This window comes from Corvus hawaiiensis, chromosome 7, assembly GCF_020740725.1.
Source record: "Corvus hawaiiensis isolate bCorHaw1 chromosome 7, bCorHaw1.pri.cur, whole genome shotgun sequence".
Lineage (NCBI taxonomy): Eukaryota > Metazoa > Chordata > Aves > Passeriformes > Corvidae > Corvus > Corvus hawaiiensis.
In genome coordinates, this window is record NC_063219.1 from 9,761,734 (window position 1) to 9,785,340 (window position 23,607).

The following is a 23,607-nucleotide window of genomic DNA, read 5'->3' on the forward strand; positions in this document are numbered from 1 at the left end:
CAACAGAGCACCCTTGCTTATTAGTTCCTCAATCAAACACGCCAGGGAGTTGTCAGTGTGCTCTTGAACTCACCTAGATTGCTTGGGCCCCTCCTGCTGTATTGTCATTTCTAGTTTAAACCTCTTCCTACCAGCTTCAAAAGGAACCTTGGTACAAAATAAATCCCTCCATGCTCTCTGCTGGTCCCTGTGCTCCCTGCTGCAGGCCTGGTGCAGCATTTCCAGGTGTACTGGCTGCAAGGTGGCTTGGAGCCCACATCTGTTGTCCTCTGCACCTCTCCAGCTGCTCTGGAGCACTGGCACTTGCCTTCCTGGACAGATGTTCACCTGAAACCATCTTACCAGTGACAAACGACAGAAGCATGCTCTTGGTGAAGTGTTTTTGTGTTTTCTGCTTTTCAGCTAATCACCCTCGTGACTTCCTTTCTGCCCGAGGCTTGCCATGAGGTGAATAAACTTTCTTAACTGGTTGTTTTGTGCTTTTTCCTCTTGAAAAATGGAAGGGTTCTCCCCAAATCTACTGTGCTCAGGGCTGAAAACACAGGATACAAAATTAGTCTTTCCAACGGCTCTAAATAAATGTGGCAGACAAAAGGAAGAAGTGAAGGCAGAAAAACTACCTATGTATGAAAAAATTTTACCTGTTTTAAATAAAGATAAAAGTATTTTTGCCCAACCTTTGCCAGAGACACTGTCATTCCTGGAATTTGGTTTGAAATCCTTCCCAAGTGACTAAATTAAAGCCATTAATGTACTGAAATACAGTTGATGACTATGAAAGTTTTCACGCTACCACGAAATAGGCCCCTGAGGAAGTCTGTCACTCCCCTCATCTGCTCTCACTGAAGGATTCGGGACAGAAGTGGATTAAGCTCTCAGGGGCTTTAAGCAAACTCTCCCTTCAGATTCCTGCAGGCAGTGTATTTCACTCCGAGCCCTGAGTGGCACCCAGCAAGGCTGCTCCGCTGCCTACACACAAACATTGCTCAACATTCCTTGGGCCAGAGCTCCTCTGTGGCAGAACATGTGGCCAGACATTTCACAACTGCTGTCATCTATGGATTTCTGCTCACACAAATAGAAAACCCAGCTAGCTAGGTTTGGCGCTGACAAGGAGCAGCTAAGTGCACGTACACTGATACGCTACCCTTCCTAAGGGGAAGAGGTGAATTACAGGACCACCTGCACGTCTTTGGGCTGTTCTGTGGCATGGAGCTGTTTCCTTGGGACCAGCCAGCCAAGGATGTCACAAGGCTGTGCGGGCTTGTCCACCACCTCGATGGCTTCCTACTTGGAGAAGCTGCCCCTCCTTCATGTTTTACACCGTACCCGTAGCCAAGCTCAAGGGAATAACACATCTCCTCAAGAAGCTGCTAGCAGAATTCAGAATGTTTTAGATACTTTTTAGTACTCATCAGGACTTACGCTCACGTTTTAAGCACGGGAAGGCTCAAGGCAGGCTACTGCACAATCCCTGGCTTCCCCTACATGCCACGAGCATTAGGTCCCAGGAGCAGAATGATGTGGAGCAGCCCTACTAAGCCCTGAAGTGCCCGCAGCCCCCACAACTGCCTTTTCTGCTTGGTGGAGATCAAGTTTCTCCCGGAAAAGCTTCTCCCTAACAAATCTGTATTTTTTTTTAAATCCCAGTGAAGGAGGGCGGAACTACTGGGAGATCGCCCTCTGGGACACCTGAGACAACGCTCCTCTCGGTGTTACAGCCGACGCTTAAAATGGCGTGGGAGGGCAGCGAGCCGCTCCCTTACTCTGCTGTGCCGCACCAGCCGCACTCGGGGCGCCGCGGGGCTGTTCCTCGGAAGGAAGTCAGTCAGCGGGCGAGGGGGTGAGGCAAGGTAGAGTGGGTGAGGGGAGGCAGAAGGGGTGAGGCGAGGCAAGGCGAGCTGGCGGAAGACACGCGAGGAGGCAGCCCCGGCTCAGCAGCGGCAGCGCCCAGAGAAGGAGAAGATGGCGGCGGCAGCGCTGGCCAATCAGCGGGCGGCGCCGGCTCGCGCCCGCCCGTTACCCAGTCCTGGCGCTCCGCGTGCCCCGGACTGTTCCATTCGCCGCAAGCACCCCCTCCCAGCTCCCGCGTTGGTGGCGCCCAGCCGGTATAAAGTGGAGCGCGGCGCACGTGTGCACCTTAGTGCTGGCGGGAGAGGGAGGTGGGGTGGGTTCTGTGCCGGTAGTGTCGGTGTGGAGAGGGAGCGGTGGGGGTCGGGCGTGCCGCACAGTCACCGCACAGCCCCTCTGTGCTCGTGTCCCCGTCCCCTGTGAGGGTCGCCGGTGCCCCCCTGCCCGGCCCCGCGCTGCTTCTGCTCCCCCGCGGGATGCGGGCTCGGCCCGCCCCGCTAGCCCTCACCCCCGCGCCGGCCGCAGTATGAGCGCGGCGAGCGACACGTATTTTCTCATAAAAGACATAAAACCGGGACTGAAAAACTTAAATGTCATCTTTATTGTGCTGGAGATCGGTAAGTGGCGCCCGGCACGCCCCACCCCCGGGCCGCCCACGCGTGTCACGGCGGGCGGGGGGGCCGGCGGCGCTGTGCCCCCCCTGAGCCGCGCTTCTCCCCGCAGGGCGAGTCACCAAGACGAAGGACGGGCACGAGGTGAGGTCCTGCAAGGTGGCGGACAAGACGGGCAGCATCACCATCTGCGTGTGGGACGAGATCGGCGGCCTCATCCAGCCGGGGGACATCATCCGCCTGACCAAAGGGTGCGTACGGGGCCGCCCCGCGCCCGCCGGGCCGCGCAGCCCTTTGTCACCCGCGGGGCCCCTCCAGGGCCACGGGGCACACGGCTGCCCCCTCCGACCCTCTCCCTGTTACCGAGCCAGCGCCCTAAGGTCACTCGCCAAATTGAACCCACCTTTCCCAGGCCAGAACATGCCTAGTGTGAGTGTACAGGCTAGGAGGGGCTTGGGTTTGTATTGAGGACGTGGTGGTGAAGAGATTTGGGTTGGCTTTAGAATAGCTTCTTAGGAGAATACTTCTGGGGCAGGGGGGAATGCAACAGTCAGTCCTGGTCTGTAAATCGAGCAGGGGAAGTCCAAAGCATGTTCTTATTTTCCCAGCTAGTTCTTTACTCTGGCAGTGAGCTCCTTAATGAATGGAAGGGATGATGACATATCACGCAGAAAAGTTGCTTTTCATTGGAATGAGTTTAACAAAAATGACAGGCAGAGGAGAACCCTTTCAGTTTCACTGTAAGAATTCATGCTAGGGCTACACTGTAGAGTGTGTTAATTTGGTTAGGTGCAAATAATTTCTCAGAGGTAACTTAATGAGGAAAAAGGAACAAACCCAACTCCAAACTTATTGTGAGAAAGAATGTTAGAGTCAATCTGAAAATCCTTTTCCATGTCATTTAAATTGTCAGTAGCAAAGTTACAGGCACTTTGATTTGAGTTCTCCATGCCTGTTAGGTTACACTTTTAGAAATCCATTACACTGATCCTTTGGCCTACAGCAGTCCAGGACATGGTGGAACTGCAGTGTGTATAAGGTCCTGTTAATTTGTTTTTATGAAAAAGTAGGTGAAAGGTGACTCAGTGAGGCTGCTAACTGAGCTGCTCTTAAGTTGTTCATTTGAGTGTAATTCTCAGTTCTGGACTTAAATCGGATGACCCTTGCCACCAAAACTACAGCTGCTTCCTCCTATGCAAATGTCCTTTTACACGAAATGGGCTGACTCCTCAGCAGAGGTGGTTCTGGGGAACGCTGCTTGCGTGGAGAGCACGTGGAGTGCAGGGATGGGTGGAACTAAACCAGAGCTCTGGGCCAGCACAAAGCCTTGTGTGTAGATGACATTGAAACAAATTAAGAGCGATGCTGTTCAGCAGCGTTACTGTACTCCCCTCTGTGACTGGCTTACTGTAGCTGCTCTGGTGTTTCTGTGCAGCAAATGGGGAGTCATGACATCCTCTAATGTGAAAAACTGAGCTTGGCTTGTATGTATTAAATTTATGAGCTGACATCACTATTTCTGGTGGGTGGCAAAGTCATGCCTTCATTTACATGAATTGCATGCTCCCTTAGGACTGCGGAGGGAGTGAAATGGCTAAAGCTAAATGCATTCTGGTTTGGCTCTCATCTTCAGAAAACTGCCCTCATGCTGGCATACAGGGTTCTCCCAGCACAATTTTAGATTTAAATAGAATTGAGTGTGTGATGCTGCCATTGCAAGGCAGGTGAATTTCAGCTCTGTAGGCTAATCTGACTTCATAGTGCAGAATGCCCTCTGATACAAGCAGAAAAGCTTATCCAGGCCCCCCATGTAAACATGCTTTTTTTCCCCCCTTGCTGAATTTCAAGCTGCAGATGCATTCTTCTGGAAAAGCAGACACTGATGCTTACTTTTGTCACTGGGTGGTGAACCCATTTACAGGAAGCCGTTATACTTAATATTTGTAAATTTGAAACTAGTGTTGGAGTTTAGTGCTTTATGCCCAGCTCTTTTTGAGATAAAAACAAATGCTTGCATACGTGGAATAACTTTATGCTGGGGGTTGTTAGTCACATGACTTGCTGGGTCTTTTCCCAGTAAATGTATGTTTGACTTACATTTATTGCTTGGTAGTGCTTTTCTTTTGTTTTCTGCCACAAGACTGCCCAGCTAGCTGGTGATTAAAGGTTAGGCAGTGAGGGAATCCTTAAAGTGAAAGGTAGCACTATGAAGTGAAGAACACTAATCCTGGTTCTGGGTGGAAAGCTCCCAAGGTGGTATGTGCAGTTACAGTGCCTGTGCTTTCCTGCTGGTGCTGAAGTATGGAGAAGGTTATCACTGCACTGTCAGTGCTGTCCTCTCCTGCCAACCTGCCTCCTCCCTGGTGCCTCTTTAGGGCCCTGTGTGTGGCTGGATGTCTCCCAGTCTCAGCAGATAAGGCAAAGGGCAAGAGGAAGGTTTGTTATCTCTGTTCCAGAGATAAACGTGGAGCGTAAGGAAGTGGTGACTTGTCCAGATTGGTGACTCCGCGAGTGCAATTGCTGAGGCTCCCTGTTCCTATGCTAGAAGACACACATATTCCTTTTAACTCCATTGCTCTGTGCCTGTGTTTCTGGTCTGCATTTTCCTCATTCTCTACACATATGTGATGCCCCTCACCGAAGGGAACAATTACACAGAAAGTTTTGTGTGGCTCAAATTTCAGTGCTTGAAGTCAAGTGCCACTATAAAGAATAGAGTGCACTCACACTGTCTTTGTAAGGGAATGTTCCTGCAATTGAAAAAACTATGTCAGTGTGTTTCTATATGTCACTTGGAGTTTGGTGGCCAAACTCGTGCCTTTGAAAAGCCCAATCTGGTAAGGACCTATATTAAGAATGGAAGCACTTTTGATCATATGCATTCAGTAGCAGTTCTCCAGCAAGCAAAGGCGATTCTTCCTGGCTCCTGCTGAAAGCAGAACTGGGAGTTGTCACCGAATATAACACAGATACTGCTTTTGGCAAAATGCCTGTTCTCTGCAGGACAAGTCATAAGGGTTGCTCCAGTCAACAAAAGATCATCCAATTTCAAAATAATTGGCTGCTTTCCTGGAATTGTCAAGGGAGTCTGCTGAGCTTCCGATACCTTTTGCTAGAAGTAGTACATGGGGATCTATACAGCATTAGTGTTGGTGACATTGGGGGCCCTGGGAGTTTTTTTAGTCTATGCTGATCTGTAATACTTGTCAACTTCCTGGAAGATAGCATGCTTCCACTTCCTCTGTCAGCTCATTCACTAGGAAACTGCTTCACTTCTCCTTTCTTTGCCCAGGTACGCATCTCTGTGGAAAGGATGCCTGACACTTTACACGGGACGAGGAGGGGAGCTGCATAAAATCGGGGAGTAAGTATTGCATGTTCATACTTCCCTTTTCAGCAGAGTGTCATGGTAAGTATGAGACCTGGTGGCTCTTAGGAAATGAAATTTAGGGCAGCAAAAGTGTGTTCTCAGTTGGTCATGGATATAATGAGCTCTGACCCTCTCTGGACTGTAGGTACTTTGAGGAAAATCAGCTTCCATCATTGGCACCATGGAGGAGGAAGTGGATAAATGACAAGGGACTGAATCTGCATTGCTTACCTAGGCCTTATCTTGATTAACCACTTCATTTTGGTGGAAGCCTTTTGTATGTGTGTCATCCTTGAGGGACAGGCAATGCAGAGAAGGATGAGCAAGGTCATTCCAGTGAATCATATCCAAGCAGAAGCAAGCCTCATTAAGCCTGCTTTAAACTGCCCACAGACTGGGGCAACAGCTCCTGCCTAAGAACAAACATGAGTAACATACTTGAGCAACAGGAAAAATAGCAGCATTTTCTAACCAGAAGAGTACTTCCACTGTTGCACAAAGTGCTGTGGGAAACCTTACAGTCATCAGGGAAGTGGGGCTCTGGGGTTGCTACATCTCTTCCTGTATGGTTCAGAAATGCCCAGTGTTCAGATGGAATTACACAAAGAAAAATCTACAGATTCTCTCGTACAGAATTCTTTACCTCAGAGCGTCACCCAGCTGGCTGGAGTGATGAGAGTCCTTATCTGGGTTGTGCCTCCCAGCAGCAGATGGGAGCTCCACTTCTGCTTAACCACTCCAAGCAGTGCAATGATCCAGATCTTTCTTCCTCTATGCCATAATTTCCATGTGGTGAGTTGATGGGCCTATTCTGCCATAGTCTCCTTGAGTGGAAAAGGATGCTTTGAATTTCATTGCCTGTTTTGGACTCCTCTGTGCTGTTATTGTTAATGGGGTACTGCATAGCATGGGAGCATGTATGTGGGAGTGTTTGAGTTTTCTCTAGAGGTGTAATGCAATCCCTGTCTGGGAGCAGGCTGGATGACTCAGTGCCTTGGGTGACCTTGTGAGTGGGCGCTGGACAAGATTGTGCAGCTGGAAGAGAGACAAAGGGAACCCTTTCATCACCTTCTGTTTTATTTAGGCCAGTTTACCTCCTTGAGTAAATGAATACTTGCCTCTGCTTGACTGAAATGCCCTCACCAGGAAGATGTGGCAGCCTCACCACAAGCCAATAAAGGGATCAAAGAGCCTTTTAATACCTACAGATATTCTCTGAACCATGGGGTCTGGATTAATTACTTCTAGGTGATGGGATGTGTCAAGAACATATGCTCTGTGAATTGTGGAGTTGAGAACTCTGTTAAAAAATGGCTTTAGAACTTCCTAATAATCCTAATTTCTTCCCAGGTTCTGCATGGTGTACTCAGAAGTGCCAAACTACAGCGAACCCAACTCGGAACACATCGGGCAGAACAAACTGGTACGTTAAACTTGTCTGAAGCTTCTGGCCTAAAGTGCTCTTTGTTCTGAGTATTTCACACTAGTCTGTGATCAGATGTGACTCTTCTGGTAAAATGGACTCAGTGATACATATCTTAAAATGAGCCAGTAATTGAAGTAGTAGATAAATTCCATATGGAGCCACTGTAAGAACATGGGGGGGGAAAAATCATCCCCTTTCTGTAAAAATGAGAATTTTCTTTCTCTGATCCATGTCTCTGTTTGTTTTTTTTTTTAACTTTCTCTAAAGGCACAGGGTGAACAGAATAATATTTCTGCGTCAAGTGGTATGGGTACTTGTACTTTTGGGCCACTGGGTAAGTTTTTTTCAGTTTGTAAATGTGAAAAGACAAGAAGCACTTACTGGGAATAGAAATTTATTTCAAGGGTTCTCCATTCTTGGGATAAAAAAGTGTACTAGGCTCTAAAAAGTCATTCAAACAAGGGCCTGAACCTCAAGCATGTAAGCATGAACATCTCCTGAAACTGTTTTCAGGATTTCTTCGGTAGGAGAGAAGGACATGAGAATATTTGGGGTCTCTATATCATGTAAAGGGTCTTGACTAACCTTTGTTTTGATGCTTTCAAAAAGTTTTTGCACGACTTGAAATTTTGCTTTTTTAAACTTCCTGAGACATTGGCTTTAAAAATGACTTCAGTCTTGCTAGACACCATGGCTTTCTTGCCAGGTTAGCTCCCGAAAACGGCAGTGGTGGTAATCTGAATTCCAGTATTTGACTTATCCAGATAATTTTGTGCTGTATTTAAACATAGAATCTTAAATATGAAAATGCTTCAAGGCCTTGAACAGGTTAAGCTGAGAGGGAACCTTAGTTCTGGCCTGGCTACACAATGCCCGTACTCAGTAGCTGGTGTTCTAAAGCTACTATTGTGACCCTTCTTGCTTTAGCTGAGAAAGTGGTGTAGGAATGAAGGGAAGGTAGTTTAGGAGAGGAAGGGTAAGCTGTGGTTTGGGGTCTTGCAGTGTCAGAGAGGCTTTTCTTTCTGGTCTTCAGGGTTTGGTGGTTACTGCAAACTCCATGTATTCCCTATTGCTAAACTTATGTAAGGAATCGGTGATTTCAACCCATGGAACTCGTGATAACCTTTCTTCTGTCTTTTTAGGAAATGGTTTACAAACTGGACCTGAAGCAAGTGGATTTCCGTTCACGTATAACCACGGCCACATTTATGCAGGTAGTGGGAGAGGCAATGGACGAGGACCTGTAAATCCAGCACCAGCTAATAGTGTTCAGCCTCTTCCCCCTGCTGTCAGTAATGGGAGGGACCCACGCAGGGCCTTTAAAAGATGACTATGCCAAATGTGGTTGTACAGCTTGCTTAAACTCTACACTCTACTTGAACACTTACTGCACTTTTATTTATAGTTAACTGTGAACCAGTTTGTCCTTTGGGTTTTTTTTTACCTTTTGGTGTATGGAGCAAACTTGATGTGATCTATTTCTTGTTTTGTGTCAGGGAAGCACAGTGAGTCTTCCCCATACGTAAAGGGGGTAGGGGGAGAAGGTGGATACAAGGAAGTAAGAGTCACATGTGGAAGTGTCTCAGTTAAAACTTCGTGCCCTTTGCTAAACAGAAGAAAATTTCAGTTACGTACATGTATTTCTGTTTCTGTTGGTCAGCCATGTAGCCTTAATAGGTCTACTCTGTCCTGTGCACGTGTGCATTGACTTCCATTAGGGAAAATGGGAGCTCTTCCTATTGGAAGAGAAACAAAGGGGAAGAGCAAAAACTCTGGTGAGCCAGGTGTCCTGGGAATGAATATGGCTTGTAAAAGCAATAAGTGTAAGGAAATGGTGGTGCCAGACTAGTGGTGTCTCTGGAATCAGGGAAGGGGTAACTTGGAACAAAGCTGCAGATGTGGTGAGTGTCTTGAAGCTTGGTTCTGGTTCCAGGAGGGTGTACACTACTTGAAAAATCCTCTAAACACCATTATCACTGTCAAGGAAAGTGATACTGATTTTTGCTTTGGATAGAAGCTTGGATATTTGTTCTTGCTTTGCATGAGATAGCAGAATAGGAGGACCTAAATTCAGACAGTGTTTGGGAATATGCTTTTTGTAGTCACTCCTTGTGTAAAAGCCCAAGGTTACTTTTCAGGAGTCTGAATTTCCAGGAGTGGACTGTTCTCAAATGCTGCATTACCCATCTCTTCAGTGAGTCTGCCTACTCCTCCTTCCTCCATTCACTTCATTCTAAATGAATTATGTATTAGATTAAGCTGTGTATGTGGATCGCAGAGGTACTGGCTGAGCACACAGCTGCACTTCTGATGCTGTTAAGCTTTCCTTCCTCTGTTTTATATGAAATATGAATTATCCCTTGAAGAGCCCCACAACCTCCGTGTCCTGGGGGGCAAATAGCTGGTTTTATTTCTGAGATCACAAATGCCTTGACTCTAGATGAGAGTCCAGTGCCATATTTCAGATCAGGTTCAAAAACAACTCAGAAACTGAGGTGTCATACTGGATTCATCTGTTTAACTCTTCTTAACTGACCTCTCAAATAAAAAAAAAATTGCACTAACCACATCAAAAACAAATCTAACTTTCTTTCTGTCAAGCCATAAAGACTTCATGACAAAAGGCTGTTTCTGAATTGTGAATTGTCTCTGTGGTCATTCATGTTGTTTGAATCTACCACTGTGTTACTAATGTTTACAAGTTGTTTACATTTGATACTTTTTGCTTTTGGTACTCTGTCATGATTTGTTTAAATTTGCTTCTAATTGGTGCAAGTTCCTTGCTTGGTGTGAAATACTGAAGTTCGTTTGAAATGCAAGCATCAGCAACAACAAACTTCTGAAGGGAGGTTTAGAGAGACCTGTGTGCCCAGACACCTGAGGGCTGTTTGTCTCTAATCTGGTAAAGTGCTTTCCTGGTACTTGCAGGTGGAACTAGTGAAACTTGTTTTGGACACAAGAGGGTGGCATGCTTCAGGAGTTCCCCTCTGGGTGCTGCTGTGGAAGAACAGTGCTCACTGGTGAAGCAGAAAGTGTGCAGTCACTTCTGGGGAAATGGTGTAAGGAGGCGACGTGTAACTCAGGGACTTTTAAATTGCTTACTTGTTTAAATAAATGTGATGTATAGTCTAGATGCATGGACAGCCTCTTCTGCAATGTTGCTTTAAGAGATTTGATGTGCTTGTGAGAAGGAAGCCAAGAGGACTTCTAGACCTGGGAAGTACCTGTGATGTGTTCCAGAGGTACATAAGATGTAAGTATGGTGTGAGAGCCACGCTGCCCAGTAGTAGCTGTAAAGTTAGCAAGTGATATGTGCAGGTGATTGCATGTTGGGGACTATCCCTCATGTGGATCTCAAGTCCTGGTGGTCTTCTCTGTGGCATAAAGAAGTTAAAATCAAGGGCAACCCTGTGTTAGTGTGTGCTGAGGTGCCTGATACTTGTAGCTCTATGCATCTGAGCTTTTATTAAGCTAATAAACAGAATACTTGTTCACAAATTCCAAGTGAAAATTGAGATGATTAATGCTAATAAGTGGCCTAAAATTAAAACCCTGCAGTCAAGTGGATGATTGATGTGCAGTCGGGAGGAAAAAAGCAAGAGACTGGTCTTCATGTTCTCAAGGTTAGTAGCATTCCTGCTTTCCTGTTTCTTATATGAAACTGTTGCAGTTTATTAATAAATTTTTACTTCTTTGCAGGGGAAATCTGTGCCCTGAAATGGACATGGACTTAAATATAATAATTTTTCAAGGTCCTCTGATCTTCCACTGAACCTATGACAAAGTTGTTTCCCTCAGAGGTGTCAGTGTCAAGATAGTGAGCTCTCAGCTTGCAGAGGAATCTGGGAGCCTGCCTTACAGCTGTTGGGATTATACCACCTCGGTTCACAGAGACACACATGCATCTCTCTATGCAAACAAGCAGTGGTGAACAGCTGACATTAAAAGGCAGTTCACAGGGGCCCAGGGGTTAGGTCAAGGGAGTCTCTTCACAGATGTCTTCCTATTAAAGGTTAGGCTGCACTTAGGGTAGTCTCATTCTGGATAATTTCCAAAGGAAGGAGGACACTGGAAGGTGTTCATGTATCCAGGCACAAAGTGCACAGTGCTGAAGTGCAGCTGACTAGCCCCCATACACCTGAATCACGAGATGCCCGGTTCTCAGCACCCACCAACAGCTCCCCCTCTCTCACCTGCCCCAGCACCAGGACTGATGGCAGACTGCAGCAAAGTGGCAGTGGAAAGAGTGCTGCTGTATTTCTGCTGCTGTCATCTATGTAGTTTTTCTGCCCATCCTCTGCATGAGTCTTTTCCCCTGATTCAAAAGTGGCAAAGCAGTTTTGTACTGTGAAATACTGTCCTAACTTTGGGCACAGGGGAAAGTCATACACTCCGTGTCCACGGTGAAAAGGGGAAGGTGCTGTAAGAACAAATATAAGTGCTGGACCAAGTGCTGCATGTGAAATGTAATCTGCCTTCACAACTCGTTTAATTAGCTTTGGCCATAACTTGGAACCGGCAGGTTGCAGTCCTGTGCTCTCCAAATAATGCTGCTCTTCAGCATCACAAATCACAGGAGCGGTGTCTGCAGTGAATGCTGCTTCTGCAAAGCTGTGATGGGTGGTACAAAACACCTTTTATACCTCAGTGCAGTGTCTGCACAGACACCCCCCTTGGCAGCATTGCAGGGCTGTACACCATGTTCTCTGGAAGGGGAGTGTTCAGTAGACAGGTGCTGAAACCCCTTGTTTTTCATAGACATTAAACCTTGTGTTTTGTAATGACCTGGCTGCTATGGCCGTCTTCTGCAGCTCATGTACGTACTCCCAAAACAAGGGATCTTTTCCCCACCAGAAGGCAATTTTCTTCAGAAGTTCCTGAAGTGCTTTTATAGGACTAGGAATTAGTAAATGCAATGGGGTTTGGAGTGTTCCTGGGGAAGTCTCCTGGGCTCCTTCATGGCCCATGTATTTTCACCTGCCAGGTTGTTCCCTTGCTTCTCAAGTGCTTGTAGCTTTGCCCAGTCAGACACTCTTTGTTCTTAGCCCCTGAGCCAAGCAGTTATTTGCACTGCGTGTGTGGTGTCCAGCGCTGCTTTCCCACGGGAGCCCGGGAGGTGCCTTGTCTCCCTGCAGCCCTTGCTGGTGGCTGGCTCAGGAGCTGCAGTCCGTTAATTTGGGGAATTACCCCTCAGTCCAGCACCTGTGCATGCTCCTGAGGAGGCTGCAGGGCTGTGACTGCCCAGCCCGGAGCTGATGAGCTCTGGTGATGACCCCAGTGGAGCTGTGCCCCAGCCAGGTGCTCCCCTGGCTGTGCAGTGCTGCGGAGTGAGCCTGGCCCTTCCTGCTGAGGAGCACAGGGGCCCCAGGCGTCCCAGGAGTTCATTAAGAGATGCTCTTTCTGACTTCAGCCTTAGTCATGCTACTAAGTCCTTTATTCTTGATTCCAGAGAATGTGAAATTGTTATGGCTCTTTATAGGGACTCTGCTTTTTAATTTATTCTGTGATGGACATTTGTGTGTGTGTGTGTGTGTAACTGGGATGAGAAGATTAATCCAAAACAAGCTGTTGATTAAACTGCTAGAGTTCAAAGGGATTAGGAAAAAACTTTGGAAGTGACTAAGGGGAACTCTTAAGGACTTGATTTAGGGTTTTTAATTTCTCAAAGTTGCTGATGGTTTTTTTCTCATAAAGAAAACAATGCAGTTGTAAGAGCTTCATCTAAAACTGCCCTCCCACACCCCCAGCTGATAAAGACTGTCTGGATTTGTACTTGTCCTAGGAAGTAAGATTAGGGAAGGTGTTGGGGTCCCTCCCCCGCCGTGTAGCCCTGGGAGAGGGGCCCTGAGGGCACAGACACGGGGTTTCCCTGTCCCTGCTCAGCCTCGTTCCCATTGGTTGGTTTGTGTTCCCTGCGCGGGCAGAAGGACCCTTGGGCCCGTGACTGGGACAGTTCCTGGGCAGAGCTCCGGCCAGGCGGCTGGAGAAATAAACATCTCTGAAACAGCTATCAAGAATCTGTCTGTCCATATATATTTCCTTTCCACGGGACTCCTGGTTTGATATATGCGTGTTGCAGTATCCCCACTGCAACAGGAAGGAGGAAAACATCAGGATGTAGCAACAGGAAGGAGGAAAACATCAGGATGTAGCTCAGAGAAGAAAATTCTTGTGCTCTAAATGTACCTTCAGAGCTAAACGTTTCCTTGTTATACAAGTTTAAATGGGATGGTATCTGCTGTGTAGAGTGGATTATAGGGCTGACTGCCTGCTACATGTTAAATATATTTGCATATAAAAGACAAAATTGGTTAATACGCCATCAACTGCGACTCCACAGGAGCACAGTTGTAGTGTGTCAGCAGAGCCCTCTGCCAAGCTTTCTTTGGGTTCATGTCCAGAGGGTGAAATGGCTTTGCAAAGTACTGGACAGCTATTTGGGAAATTTGGAACCATGCTTGTCCAGCTCTTCCTATGTCCCATGGGGGTCAGTGGGAGATCCCATCAACTTCAAGGATAATTTGGATCAGGTCCTGTGCAGGCAGTAGTTTCTCATCTGTAAAACTGGGATAAAGTGGTAGTGCAGATCTGTCAGATGCTAAATTAATAATTTAGGAAGACGCTGGATGGTGTGGAAAAGCTGAAAACCACACCCAGTATGTAGAGTTCTTTCTTTCTAAATCAGGAAACTCTTAAAAATATGTGTTTCTGAGTCTGGATCCTTTGTAGTTAGGTAATTGGGCTTGCCCTTTTGGATTTGCTCTTTTTTTTGTTCAGTGGTGCCAAGTGCTGCAGTTCTGTGCCCAAAACTGCAGCAAAAGTGACCTGTGCGACTGGGAGGGGCTGCTGCTTTCTTGGGCCGTGCCTGCCAGGGCAGGGGTGGGGGATACCCCAAATCCCGGTAGCTGGAGGATGCCATGGCAAGGCCTGTAGCAGAAGGGCTGGTGGGGCCCAGCAGGGCTCTGACTGGTGACTTTGGTACCTGTGTTGTGGGTAAATTTTTGAAAGAGTTGGATAATAACTGTCTGGAGTGGCTTAGGGAGAGGGGGAGTTGATTCTGGTGTGGGACAAGTGTGAAGATACGTTAAATGACCTCCTCTAGCTGGCTCCACCATTCTTTTCTATGATTTATGCATTAGCTTAATTTTTGTAATTTCCTTCTTCCTAGCTTGATTAATACTAAATTTAATTTTCTATAATCAACTTGAGCATGTAACTTGGAGAGATGAGGTTTAGGCTGATTGCAGTAAAAATCTACCTATCCAGCCTAGATTGAATAAAGCAAAACTATTTTTATCTCTAAATTATGCAATATTTTCATGGAGCTCTGCAGCCTACTTATATTTAACCTTTGAAAGGAGTGCTCTATTTTTTCAGATCACCTAATGCAAACTTTGCAAATGCGTTTTTTAATTATGAGAAATCCACCTGCATGCCATCAACCAAATTATTAGTGAGGCAGAGAAGGATAACCAATAGTGCTGTCAGACTTAAGGTGAATATGAAAAATGTTTAAATGCCGAGAGCAGAAGTTGCCAAGAAATAACTTTAAACACCAGGTGCTGAGGAACAAATTAATATGACTTACTTTATTTTTAGAAATAGTGAGTTGAGGCCTGATGCAGGTAAACATTTCTATGTGCAGCAGCAGCGCTTGGCTATGCAACAGGACCAACAAAATCAACACAACCTTCTTCTAGAAGAAAATAAAATATCTATTTTAGTTTTTAAAAGCCTTAGGTAGGGAGAGAAAGAGAACTTCATAAACTCTACTATTTTTAAGTCTCTGGTGAGCTGTTGTGCTGTTGCTTATCAGAGCTGTCTGTGATGTGGGTTGGGATGACCTTGAAGTAAGAAACTTCTGTGCAAAAGCCATTCTTTCAAGTGCTTCCCTAGAATGCCCAGTCTGGTTTCATTTTGGCTATGCTTTACTGATGGCAGGGCCCATTGCTAGGGACAGTGAGTCTAAATGTTCTTGCTGAGCTTATTTTCCCCAGTAGTATGGGGAGTCAGAGGTAATTTCTAGATGAAGTGGGACCCAAACCATCAGTAAGTCAGTATCATGAAGCCAATTAGAAGGATGTGTCAGCTCGGGAAAATTGCTGCAATAAGCTTCCTGTAGTTTTTTTAGCCAAGAGGATTTGCGGGAGCTCTCTGTGCAACTTCATCAGTGTTGGACCTGAAGGCATAAGGCACAAAAATCTGAGTCTTTCTAGTAGATGTAAATGTCTGGAAGCCACACTGGAAAAAAGAGGTGCATTGATCATGGTTGTTCTGTTGGATGTCTGGTGACTGGGAAACAAGAACTGATAGTAGATCTGTAATTACCTTGTGTTTTTGGGGATATGCTTCAGCAGTCTGTTGTCACTGGGCTAATTGTGATTTAGTTTGGGTGGTATGAGCAAATGGCTCTGGCTGTGGCTGCTTTGATGGCCAAAGCTGGTAAGGGTTCTTCTTCAGTCCAGGCACGCAGGTGGCCCCTGAGGAATCAGCTTAAGGGATTATCTTCAGGTGCTGTGTGTAGCCTGTGACCAGAAGTAACAGCCTGTCAGAGGGCCCCAGCTGTCAGCAGGGTGATGCACAGGAGGAGGCCTCCACAGGAAAGTATTTTTAGGTACCACAGGTCTTATCTTCCAAAAATATTTGATTCTCTCAGGATATGAGGGCTCTGGGTTTGGTTTTGGTTTTTGGTTTTTTTTTTTTTTTTTTTTTTTTTTTGTTTCTTGTAAAGTTGAGAGCTACCTGCTGTGCAGCTCTGTGGTTTCTTTGTCTTCTTTTTTACCTGTCCTGAGAAGATCTTCTCAGTGGAGGTGCTCACCTGGTGTCCTGCTGAGCCTTCTCTGCCTGTTGTTTACCTTGCCTTGGGAGTACTTGCACTGTTGCTTGTGCCAGTGCTCGACTTCTTCTCGTTTGTCTCTAACATGTTATTACTCTTTGGGTGTTTGACAGGTCTGTCTCATTATTTCTGCTTGTTCCAGCTCCTTTCTGTATTACCAAAGTAATTTACAGCCCTGCCCAATTAGAGCCCCTGTTTCCCTCCCCAGCTGGGTGTGACATTGCCTGCCCTCAAGAATAACCATGATCTTGCTGCAATCCCATTGATGGAATCTGCTGAGGCTGGAGGAGGTGTTTCATGCATCACTGTAACGAGTTGTTCACAGCTCCCCATGTGCTCGGCTTCAAATTCAGCCTTTCAAAAGGCTTTGATAGAGAAGAAAGGATCATTTTTTTCCTGACTGCTGCAAATGAAAAAGCTTCTCACTTGGGAGTTGTGGGTCATATTTATGGAAATGGGGAGAGCGGTTGCAATATTTATGGCAGTTACAGAAGAGCTTGAATCTATATTTTATTGATATGTATTTACGTGCCCACAAAAATCTCATTGCACAGTAGTTGAGAGAACTTTATTTAGATTTAGTATTTTGAAGTCATTTTTTAGTGCTTCTTTATTATCCATGGAGTGCGAGATCCAATATTTCAAGTAGGACTGTCACCAAACAGCCGGAGGTTTTTAAAAGATTTTTATTTTACATAAAGATAAATGTTGAAGCCACATTTTTCAGAGGCACCATCTGTTCTGTGTTGACCTTAATTTTCTGGATGAGTGCTTTTCTTCAAACATTTAAAGTCTTGTCTACATTTCATTTGGTTGGGAGTGTTTAGGTTATTTGTTGAACAGGAAATCAGATATTCAGAATGCAAACACACCATTACGTTGCAAATTATTCCCTTTGTATAATTTAGCAAACGGCTTCGTAAATACTCTGCAGACTTGCTGGGGTAGCTCTGTGCCTCTGGCATCTGGTGGGTTGGCCCTGCGTGGAGCTGGATTTCTTTGGAATGTCACCGTCATGCCTTGCACTGGGCAGTGGGGTGCAGAATGCCGAGGGAGAGCTGTGGAGTAGCTTTTAATGGATAGTTTGTGGGAGCAAGGGTTGGGTAAGGATTTCTTGGTTGGCTTCATGGCCTTGGAAGGATTTGCTGTCCAACAAACAACAATATCTGATCCTACTAAAAAGGGAACACTAAAATAGCTGTATGACTGCATATGCATTGTTCCCACAGGGCAGTACTCCCCTTTCTTCCTTCAAATTCTTTTTGCTTTCATGTCTTCAGCTGAAATAGGTTTATAGATTATTTTTGCCTTCCTTAGCCTCTGGCCTTGCTCTGTGGCTTGTCTGAACTTCTGTGGCTCCAGCGGTTCAGCTGTTTGTTACTCTGCCATTTCCAAGGGCTTTCAGGACCCTGCCTGTCTGTTCCTTCTCTCCTGTGTCAGCTCCGTGCCTTGCCCTATCCAAAGCTTGTCCCTTATCATAAAAACTTCTTGGCACCACCTGTCCCTGTCCCTTCCAGGGGGCTGTGGCCTAGGCCTGTCCAGCTGAATGTCAGGTGTTCTCTATTGATCTGTGGTCGATCTGGGCTAACGCTGGCCTGCAGCAGCAACTATTTTAGTGACAAAATGTTCTCTTGGCAGAGACAGTAACTTCTTTGTGGCTTTGGATTGGAGGTGAGACCATAATCCTGCTCTTATATGGCTTTTTAGTTTTAATTTAGGATCTCCTTTTGCCCCTGCAAAATGCAGAGTGATAGTGAGACTTTTTTTCCCTCAGAGTATGGTTTTGGAAGTAAAACTTATGATGTGGTAGAAAAAGTGTTACAATATAAATTTTTTTGTGTGTGTGTGCTTCCAGAAATTCCCGGAGGGGAAAGCTGTAAGGACTGCACTCTTTTAAATTAACCAGCTGGTTTCTTTACAGCTCTGCTATGTAAGTGCGGAGTAAAGCCCATTTCAATGAGGTGCCAAGATATGAGGGAAAAGAGCTGAACAAACAACAAAATATCTGCTTAAACCAAGGCTGAGCTGTTCTGAATACCAAAGCCTGGAGTCTTTTTCACCAGACTGGCTGTATTTGGAAATACCTATTCCTATCGCAATTTTTGAGGGAAGTGATGGATAGGGAGGCAGAAGGAGCGACTGCTGGACTTGTGGCTTGTGCTAGTGGCTGTTTGCCATCCCAAAAACCGTATCGTGCTCTGGTGCTGGATACTTAGAAGGTTTTTAGATGTTCATGGGGTATGTGAGGCCCTGTGGAGAAAGGCAGTGCGTGGCCAGGGCAGAGGAGGCAACGGGTCAGGCCACCTGCTGTTCTTCCTCCTCACCATGCCCAGGGCACCAGGAGTCTCTGCTGGGAAGTGGGGATGTCAGTCTCACTTCAACTCCAGGATCTTTTCCTAATCTGTGCTATAAAATAATTAAATCTAGGGTGGGTAAGTTTTGCCTCTCCTGGTTATCTCTAGCATCTAGATTTGTATCTTTTTTTGCAAGGACAGAAGTCATAATACTGGAGAAAACAAAGTCTGCTCTCCTTTTACCATGGAAATAAATGTTTTTCTACTTCTGAAAAAGCACTGAGTCCTGCAAATGGAAAATGAGAGTGGTTTGAGTTGTTTTGAGACTATAACTATAAAATAAGGCAAATTGCACATCTCTAAGCAGATGAAGAGTAACTTACCCTGAAGAACCCTGAAGTACCCCATCATCCTGCACCTGTGAGATGGGCCCTTTCAGAAGGGAAGGTATCTGGCTTAACTGCCAGAAGGTCAGCTCTTCATTATTACTGTAATTAATCTCAGGTGATCTTTTTTATCTACTCAGCAGAAAGAGCTGTTGCAGAAACTCATTAAAAGCATGACTTTAGTAGACAGCAGAGTAGGGGGTTGTTCTTGGGCTCTCCCAGGGGTGGGTGAGACTCAGAAATAGCACAATGGGCTGACAGCAGCATTTAGGACCTCAAATGCTATTCTAGGGTAGCTTGAAATATCTGAGCTGTCAAAAAGTTGGACTGTGCACTTGATGTGGAAGTTTTGGGCAATCTGGTGGCATCCTAGTGTGCTGCTAACTGCCCTGGCAGCAGTCCCCCTTTCATGGGCATTCCCACTCGAGGGTCACAATCAAAATTGGAATGTTCCAAGACAGAGCCCGGTTTTGCAGCTGTTGGGGACTATGGCAGCAGCGGGGGTAAGTGAATGAGCAACAGCTGTGTTGTTTTCATAACAGATCTACGTTAAAAACAGTATTTCTCTCTCTCCAACAGAAAAATACTTAATTTTACAAGACAAAGATCTGGGGTTTTTTTCCTATGCATCTGACTTTCTAAAATTGGCTAAGAAAGCACCTCACTTCAGTAGCATTGTGGTAGAATAAATTGCTTGGTGCGTGTTCGCAATGTTTCTTCTGGTAGTTCTGTAGCATGAAGTTTGTGAGGGTTTGAACAAATAATTCTTTTGAGCTAAAAAAACTAACTTTCATGTGACTTGAGGAAGGCATTCTGCAAGTACTGCCTTTGTTTTGATATCATCATATCTGGACCACATGAGTGTATTAGAGGTGACCAAAAGCTCTGTGACTTGCTGGGCAGCAAGTTAAATATGAAGTCACTGTAAAACTATTTGGAAGACTACAACTTTGTTTCTTGGGTTGAAACTTAAGTAGTTATCCATGGGAATGTCTGAACCATCACCACCATGTGATTTTAGATATAAAAAAATAAGTGTTGTGAATCTAGGGGGCAATATGCTTTTCACTGGCACATAAGGATAGGTTATTACCTAACAAAGGCAGCTCCATCCACTTCAAATATGGCATCACCCTCCCCGAAATCTGTGCTCACTTTTCATTGCTAGTACTTTTATGTTTTGTGGTGAAATCCAATGCCCTGCTGTCTGTTTAATTTTTGAGGGAGGCTGCAGTGCAGTCTGTCTCTCATGGTGAAACTCTGATGCTGAAAAATCTACTAGAAAACTGGTGGGTCATGTGGGGAAGCAGTACTGATGTTGCTTTTGTTTGTCAGGGTGAAACAAGGTGTTCAATACCAGGAGATTTTGTGTATTTCTGGAATTTTGTGTGTATGACTGGGCTAACCCCAATATGCAGATCAGGAAGATGAATTGACAGGCAAGGGACAGCTGAAGGTTGTCAGTGGGAGGTTCACAGGGAGGTTATTAAGGGCTGCAGAGAAGGCAAACACAAGCTAATGGGTTTTGATTCTTCTAGTCTGCAGCAAGAAAAGAAACCTTCACCCAGTCATAGCCCTGCCACTTGGTTGCAGCACCCTTGATGAGAAAACAAACCCACAATTTGCCAGATGGTGCTGGCTGCCCGGGTCTCACCTGTCTGCTGTGAAGGCTCTGCCTCAGCAGGTACTCTGGTCTCTCCCCAAGGGCTGCAGCCTCTCTCCTCGCTGGGCTGGGGCAGCACAGATCTCCTGGGGCTCCCACTACTCAAAAAAAAAAAGCTTCAAAATGACTACTTGATGTTTGGAAGAAACAGCGAGGTTGGTCTCCTGGGCTTCTGAGAACTGTTTTCATATTCACTTCTCACAGTAAACAATTAAAATTGCTACTTTGTTTGTATCCATAGCTTTTATAAAGCAGGCTCCTCTTTAAGGAAATTGCCACAAACCCACATGTTCATAAGCCAAGTGTCATTTTTCCTTATTAGAGCTTGCTATTATCCCATGTAATCTCTGAATTATAACTAATGAATATATCTGCACCTAATTACTGAGCTAGCTACAGGTGAGAAGTTTATTTTAAATGAGATTTTTGTTTGATGGGAATAAGTGGGTTCTTCAAATGGCCTATTCTTGCATTCAGAATTTTTTACTGAGAACTGGGTATTCTAGTGATGTAGGTTGTGGTTTGTTTTGTTGTTTTTTCTCCAGATAAAATGCAAAATGTATGTGTGGTAACTTGGCTGACTGCTCAGGAGTGAAGAATGCTGTTTGAGAAGAGGCTTCCAGTGTTCTACTAGGATTCCCAAATGTCAGAAACTCACAGTGCAGACACTAGCATAGAGATATTTGATGCTTTGATAGCAGTGATGTGGCAATAAAGTCAGTGCTTGGAAGCTGGACATGTGGGAGAGATACCCTGTGTCTCTAGTGTGTCAGAAAGCCCCAGAACAGTGTACAGGTGCAGCTTGTGGGCAGCCCCAAATGATGTTAATTCCCTGCACAAGGGATTCTGATCTAACGCAGGCTGGTCCTGCTGTGCCATGAACCATTTTCTCCCTGGCCTAGCTGGCACTGTTGCTTGGAATACTCCAACCAAAATCTGAGAGAGAAAAGGATGTCCCTTTTGCTGGTCTTGGTGAGACTGATGAGGGGTACATTCTCACTATAAAATTGGTGTCACAATTTGGAGTCAAATTCAGTCCTAGACATCGTTTATAGGTTCATCCAAATGCAGACAAATAGTTTTCCCACTATTATGAAAATAATTTGTTTACTTGCCATCTGGTTATTATACATGATTTGCTTTTTTTTTTTCCTCCCAAGATAAAATGAAGATCTTTTGATTAGTGACTACAGTAAAATGTGGCTGTTTTATTTGTGAGAGTTGCTATTTGCCAAGTACATTGCTGCAGCACAAGCACTGTTTGTTATGACATTGTACTGAGTCACTTGTTGATGCTATTTGAGGGAGAAAATTTAGTTAAAGGAACTGGAACAGGATGTCCATTTTATTTCAGTGCTTGTAATCCTGAGTCATCTCAGATAGTTGATGAAATACAGCACCTCACATTTTAGACAGGGCTTCTCTTAACATAATTTGGGGATGCTGTAACTTGATAGAGGCTAGAAAAATACACTGAGCTGATTTTATGCAGAGAGGTTTATTTGAGTTGTCACTCTCTGTTGAAGCACTCTTAATCTTTGCACATCTGTGGCACTTTACCAGGTCTTTAAATACTTTGTACTTAGAGTGAAACAGGAACCGATGTGTAGATAGCACACGGCTGTGCAGGTGCTGGGATTTTGAGGACTCTGTCTCAAGTATGTGGATTCTGGCTGTGGAGATCAGTTAGGTTTATCCTTGGTTGATCATGTTGGCTGCCTCCTGGTTTACTTCCACTGCAAAAATAGAAATCCGGAGGTGTTTGGCTGAGTGCATGGGAAACAAGCAACCAATGGGATGGTTATTTTTCATGGATGAGGTTGAATTCAAATATTAAGTGAAATTTTGGGTGTGATTTTATGCAAGCCTGTATATCTGTGTGAGTATTAAGGTTTCTGTCAAAGTAGTACGAACTATCAAATGTGTATTGTTGTTACTTCCTGTATGAATTTGTTAATGATAGTAAGATTCTGAGGATTGAGCATATTTCCTCTTAAGAGCTCAGAGGCCTTTCAAAATAATTTGCACATATACCATTAGCTTCACTTTGGAGTAGCAGGCAGCAAAGCTTTAAAACACAGAGTATTTTTGAGCAGAAAATAAAGAATATCAACTCTATTTAAAGCTGTGGGAAGAATTCACACTGGAATATTATAATTATTAGGTTTGGAATTTGCCCTGTGAAACACAATACTGCTTTAGGTGAGGGATGTTACTATAGGGTGAACACTGGTCAGAGGATATAAGGGTCTGCTTTCACTTTTAATTTGAACGTGTGCATGTTTGGTAGTTGCAGTAACCGAGAAGATAAGGGGCCAATGTGTTTGTCTCAAACACTGATAGCCAGAGAGCTGTGGAACCAACCAAAGACTGTTGGTAGTAACAGCCAAGGGTTGTTGGTAATAACACACTGTGAGAAAGAATAGGATGTGGCTGGAGAAGGAGCCTTACAGAGGTAGGGCAGCACTTTCCTGGGACAAACATCCTTGTTCTGGCTCCTGGGGAGAAGCACAACCCAGCATAGCACAAGCACAGGCATGAGGCTGAGAAGTGGGCATAGGGGGTAGGGGGAATCAAGACAACCAAAACCCTCTGACCTGTTTCCAGAAAGGTTTGAAAGAATGGACTGTGCATGATAACTAATTTCCATAGAAAATGAGAGAATTTCCAGGGCAGGGAAAGCCTACCTATGAAAATTTACCCCCACCAAGCCCAGGTGTGTGGGTACCCCAAGGACCCTGGACACCCCATCAGCTGGATCCATGCTGGGGCTGGTAATCTTTTTTTCTCTCCTCCTCTTTAATTAATCTTTCTCTGTCTTTTTTCCCTTTCACACTCCCTCTTTATCCAAACCCCACAGTGTGTACCTACAGAGGTGGTCAGGGGCTATTGTAGCAATTTTCATGCCAAGTGAGTAATTTACTAATAAAACTTTGTAAGCTTTTGCTGACCCTCTGATTTTTGTCATTCTTCTCAACCACAAGCATCTGGGAATCTTGGGTTCTGCCTTCTCCTTAAGGGTGTGGCACATCACAGTAGCGCAGTTAATGTTCTTGGAACCAAGGTGACAATCTGGTTGGAAAAGCAAAATGATACCACCCCTCACGCCATGTTGTTTTCCTCTTGGGATCCTGTGGATCTAGGATATCCAGGTTTGATCTGGCACTGGT

The 23,607-nt window shown here is 45.2% G+C and overlaps 1 protein-coding gene across 1 annotated transcript; it reads left to right on the forward strand.

The window, feature by feature from the left end:
• The first annotated feature begins 2,156 nt into the window (after nt 1–2,156).
• NABP1 (nucleic acid binding protein 1) lies at nt 2,157–11,728 on the forward strand. Its single transcript, XM_048309740.1, has 6 exons — nt 2,157–2,468; nt 2,575–2,713; nt 5,755–5,826; nt 7,183–7,255; nt 7,526–7,592; nt 8,401–11,728. Exons 1-6 carry the CDS (start codon nt 2,378–2,380, stop codon nt 8,586–8,588), a joined length of 630 nt encoding a protein of 209 aa, XP_048165697.1. The 5' UTR covers nt 2,157–2,377; the 3' UTR covers nt 8,589–11,728.
• Nucleotides 11,729–23,607: the final 11,879 nt, after the last annotated feature.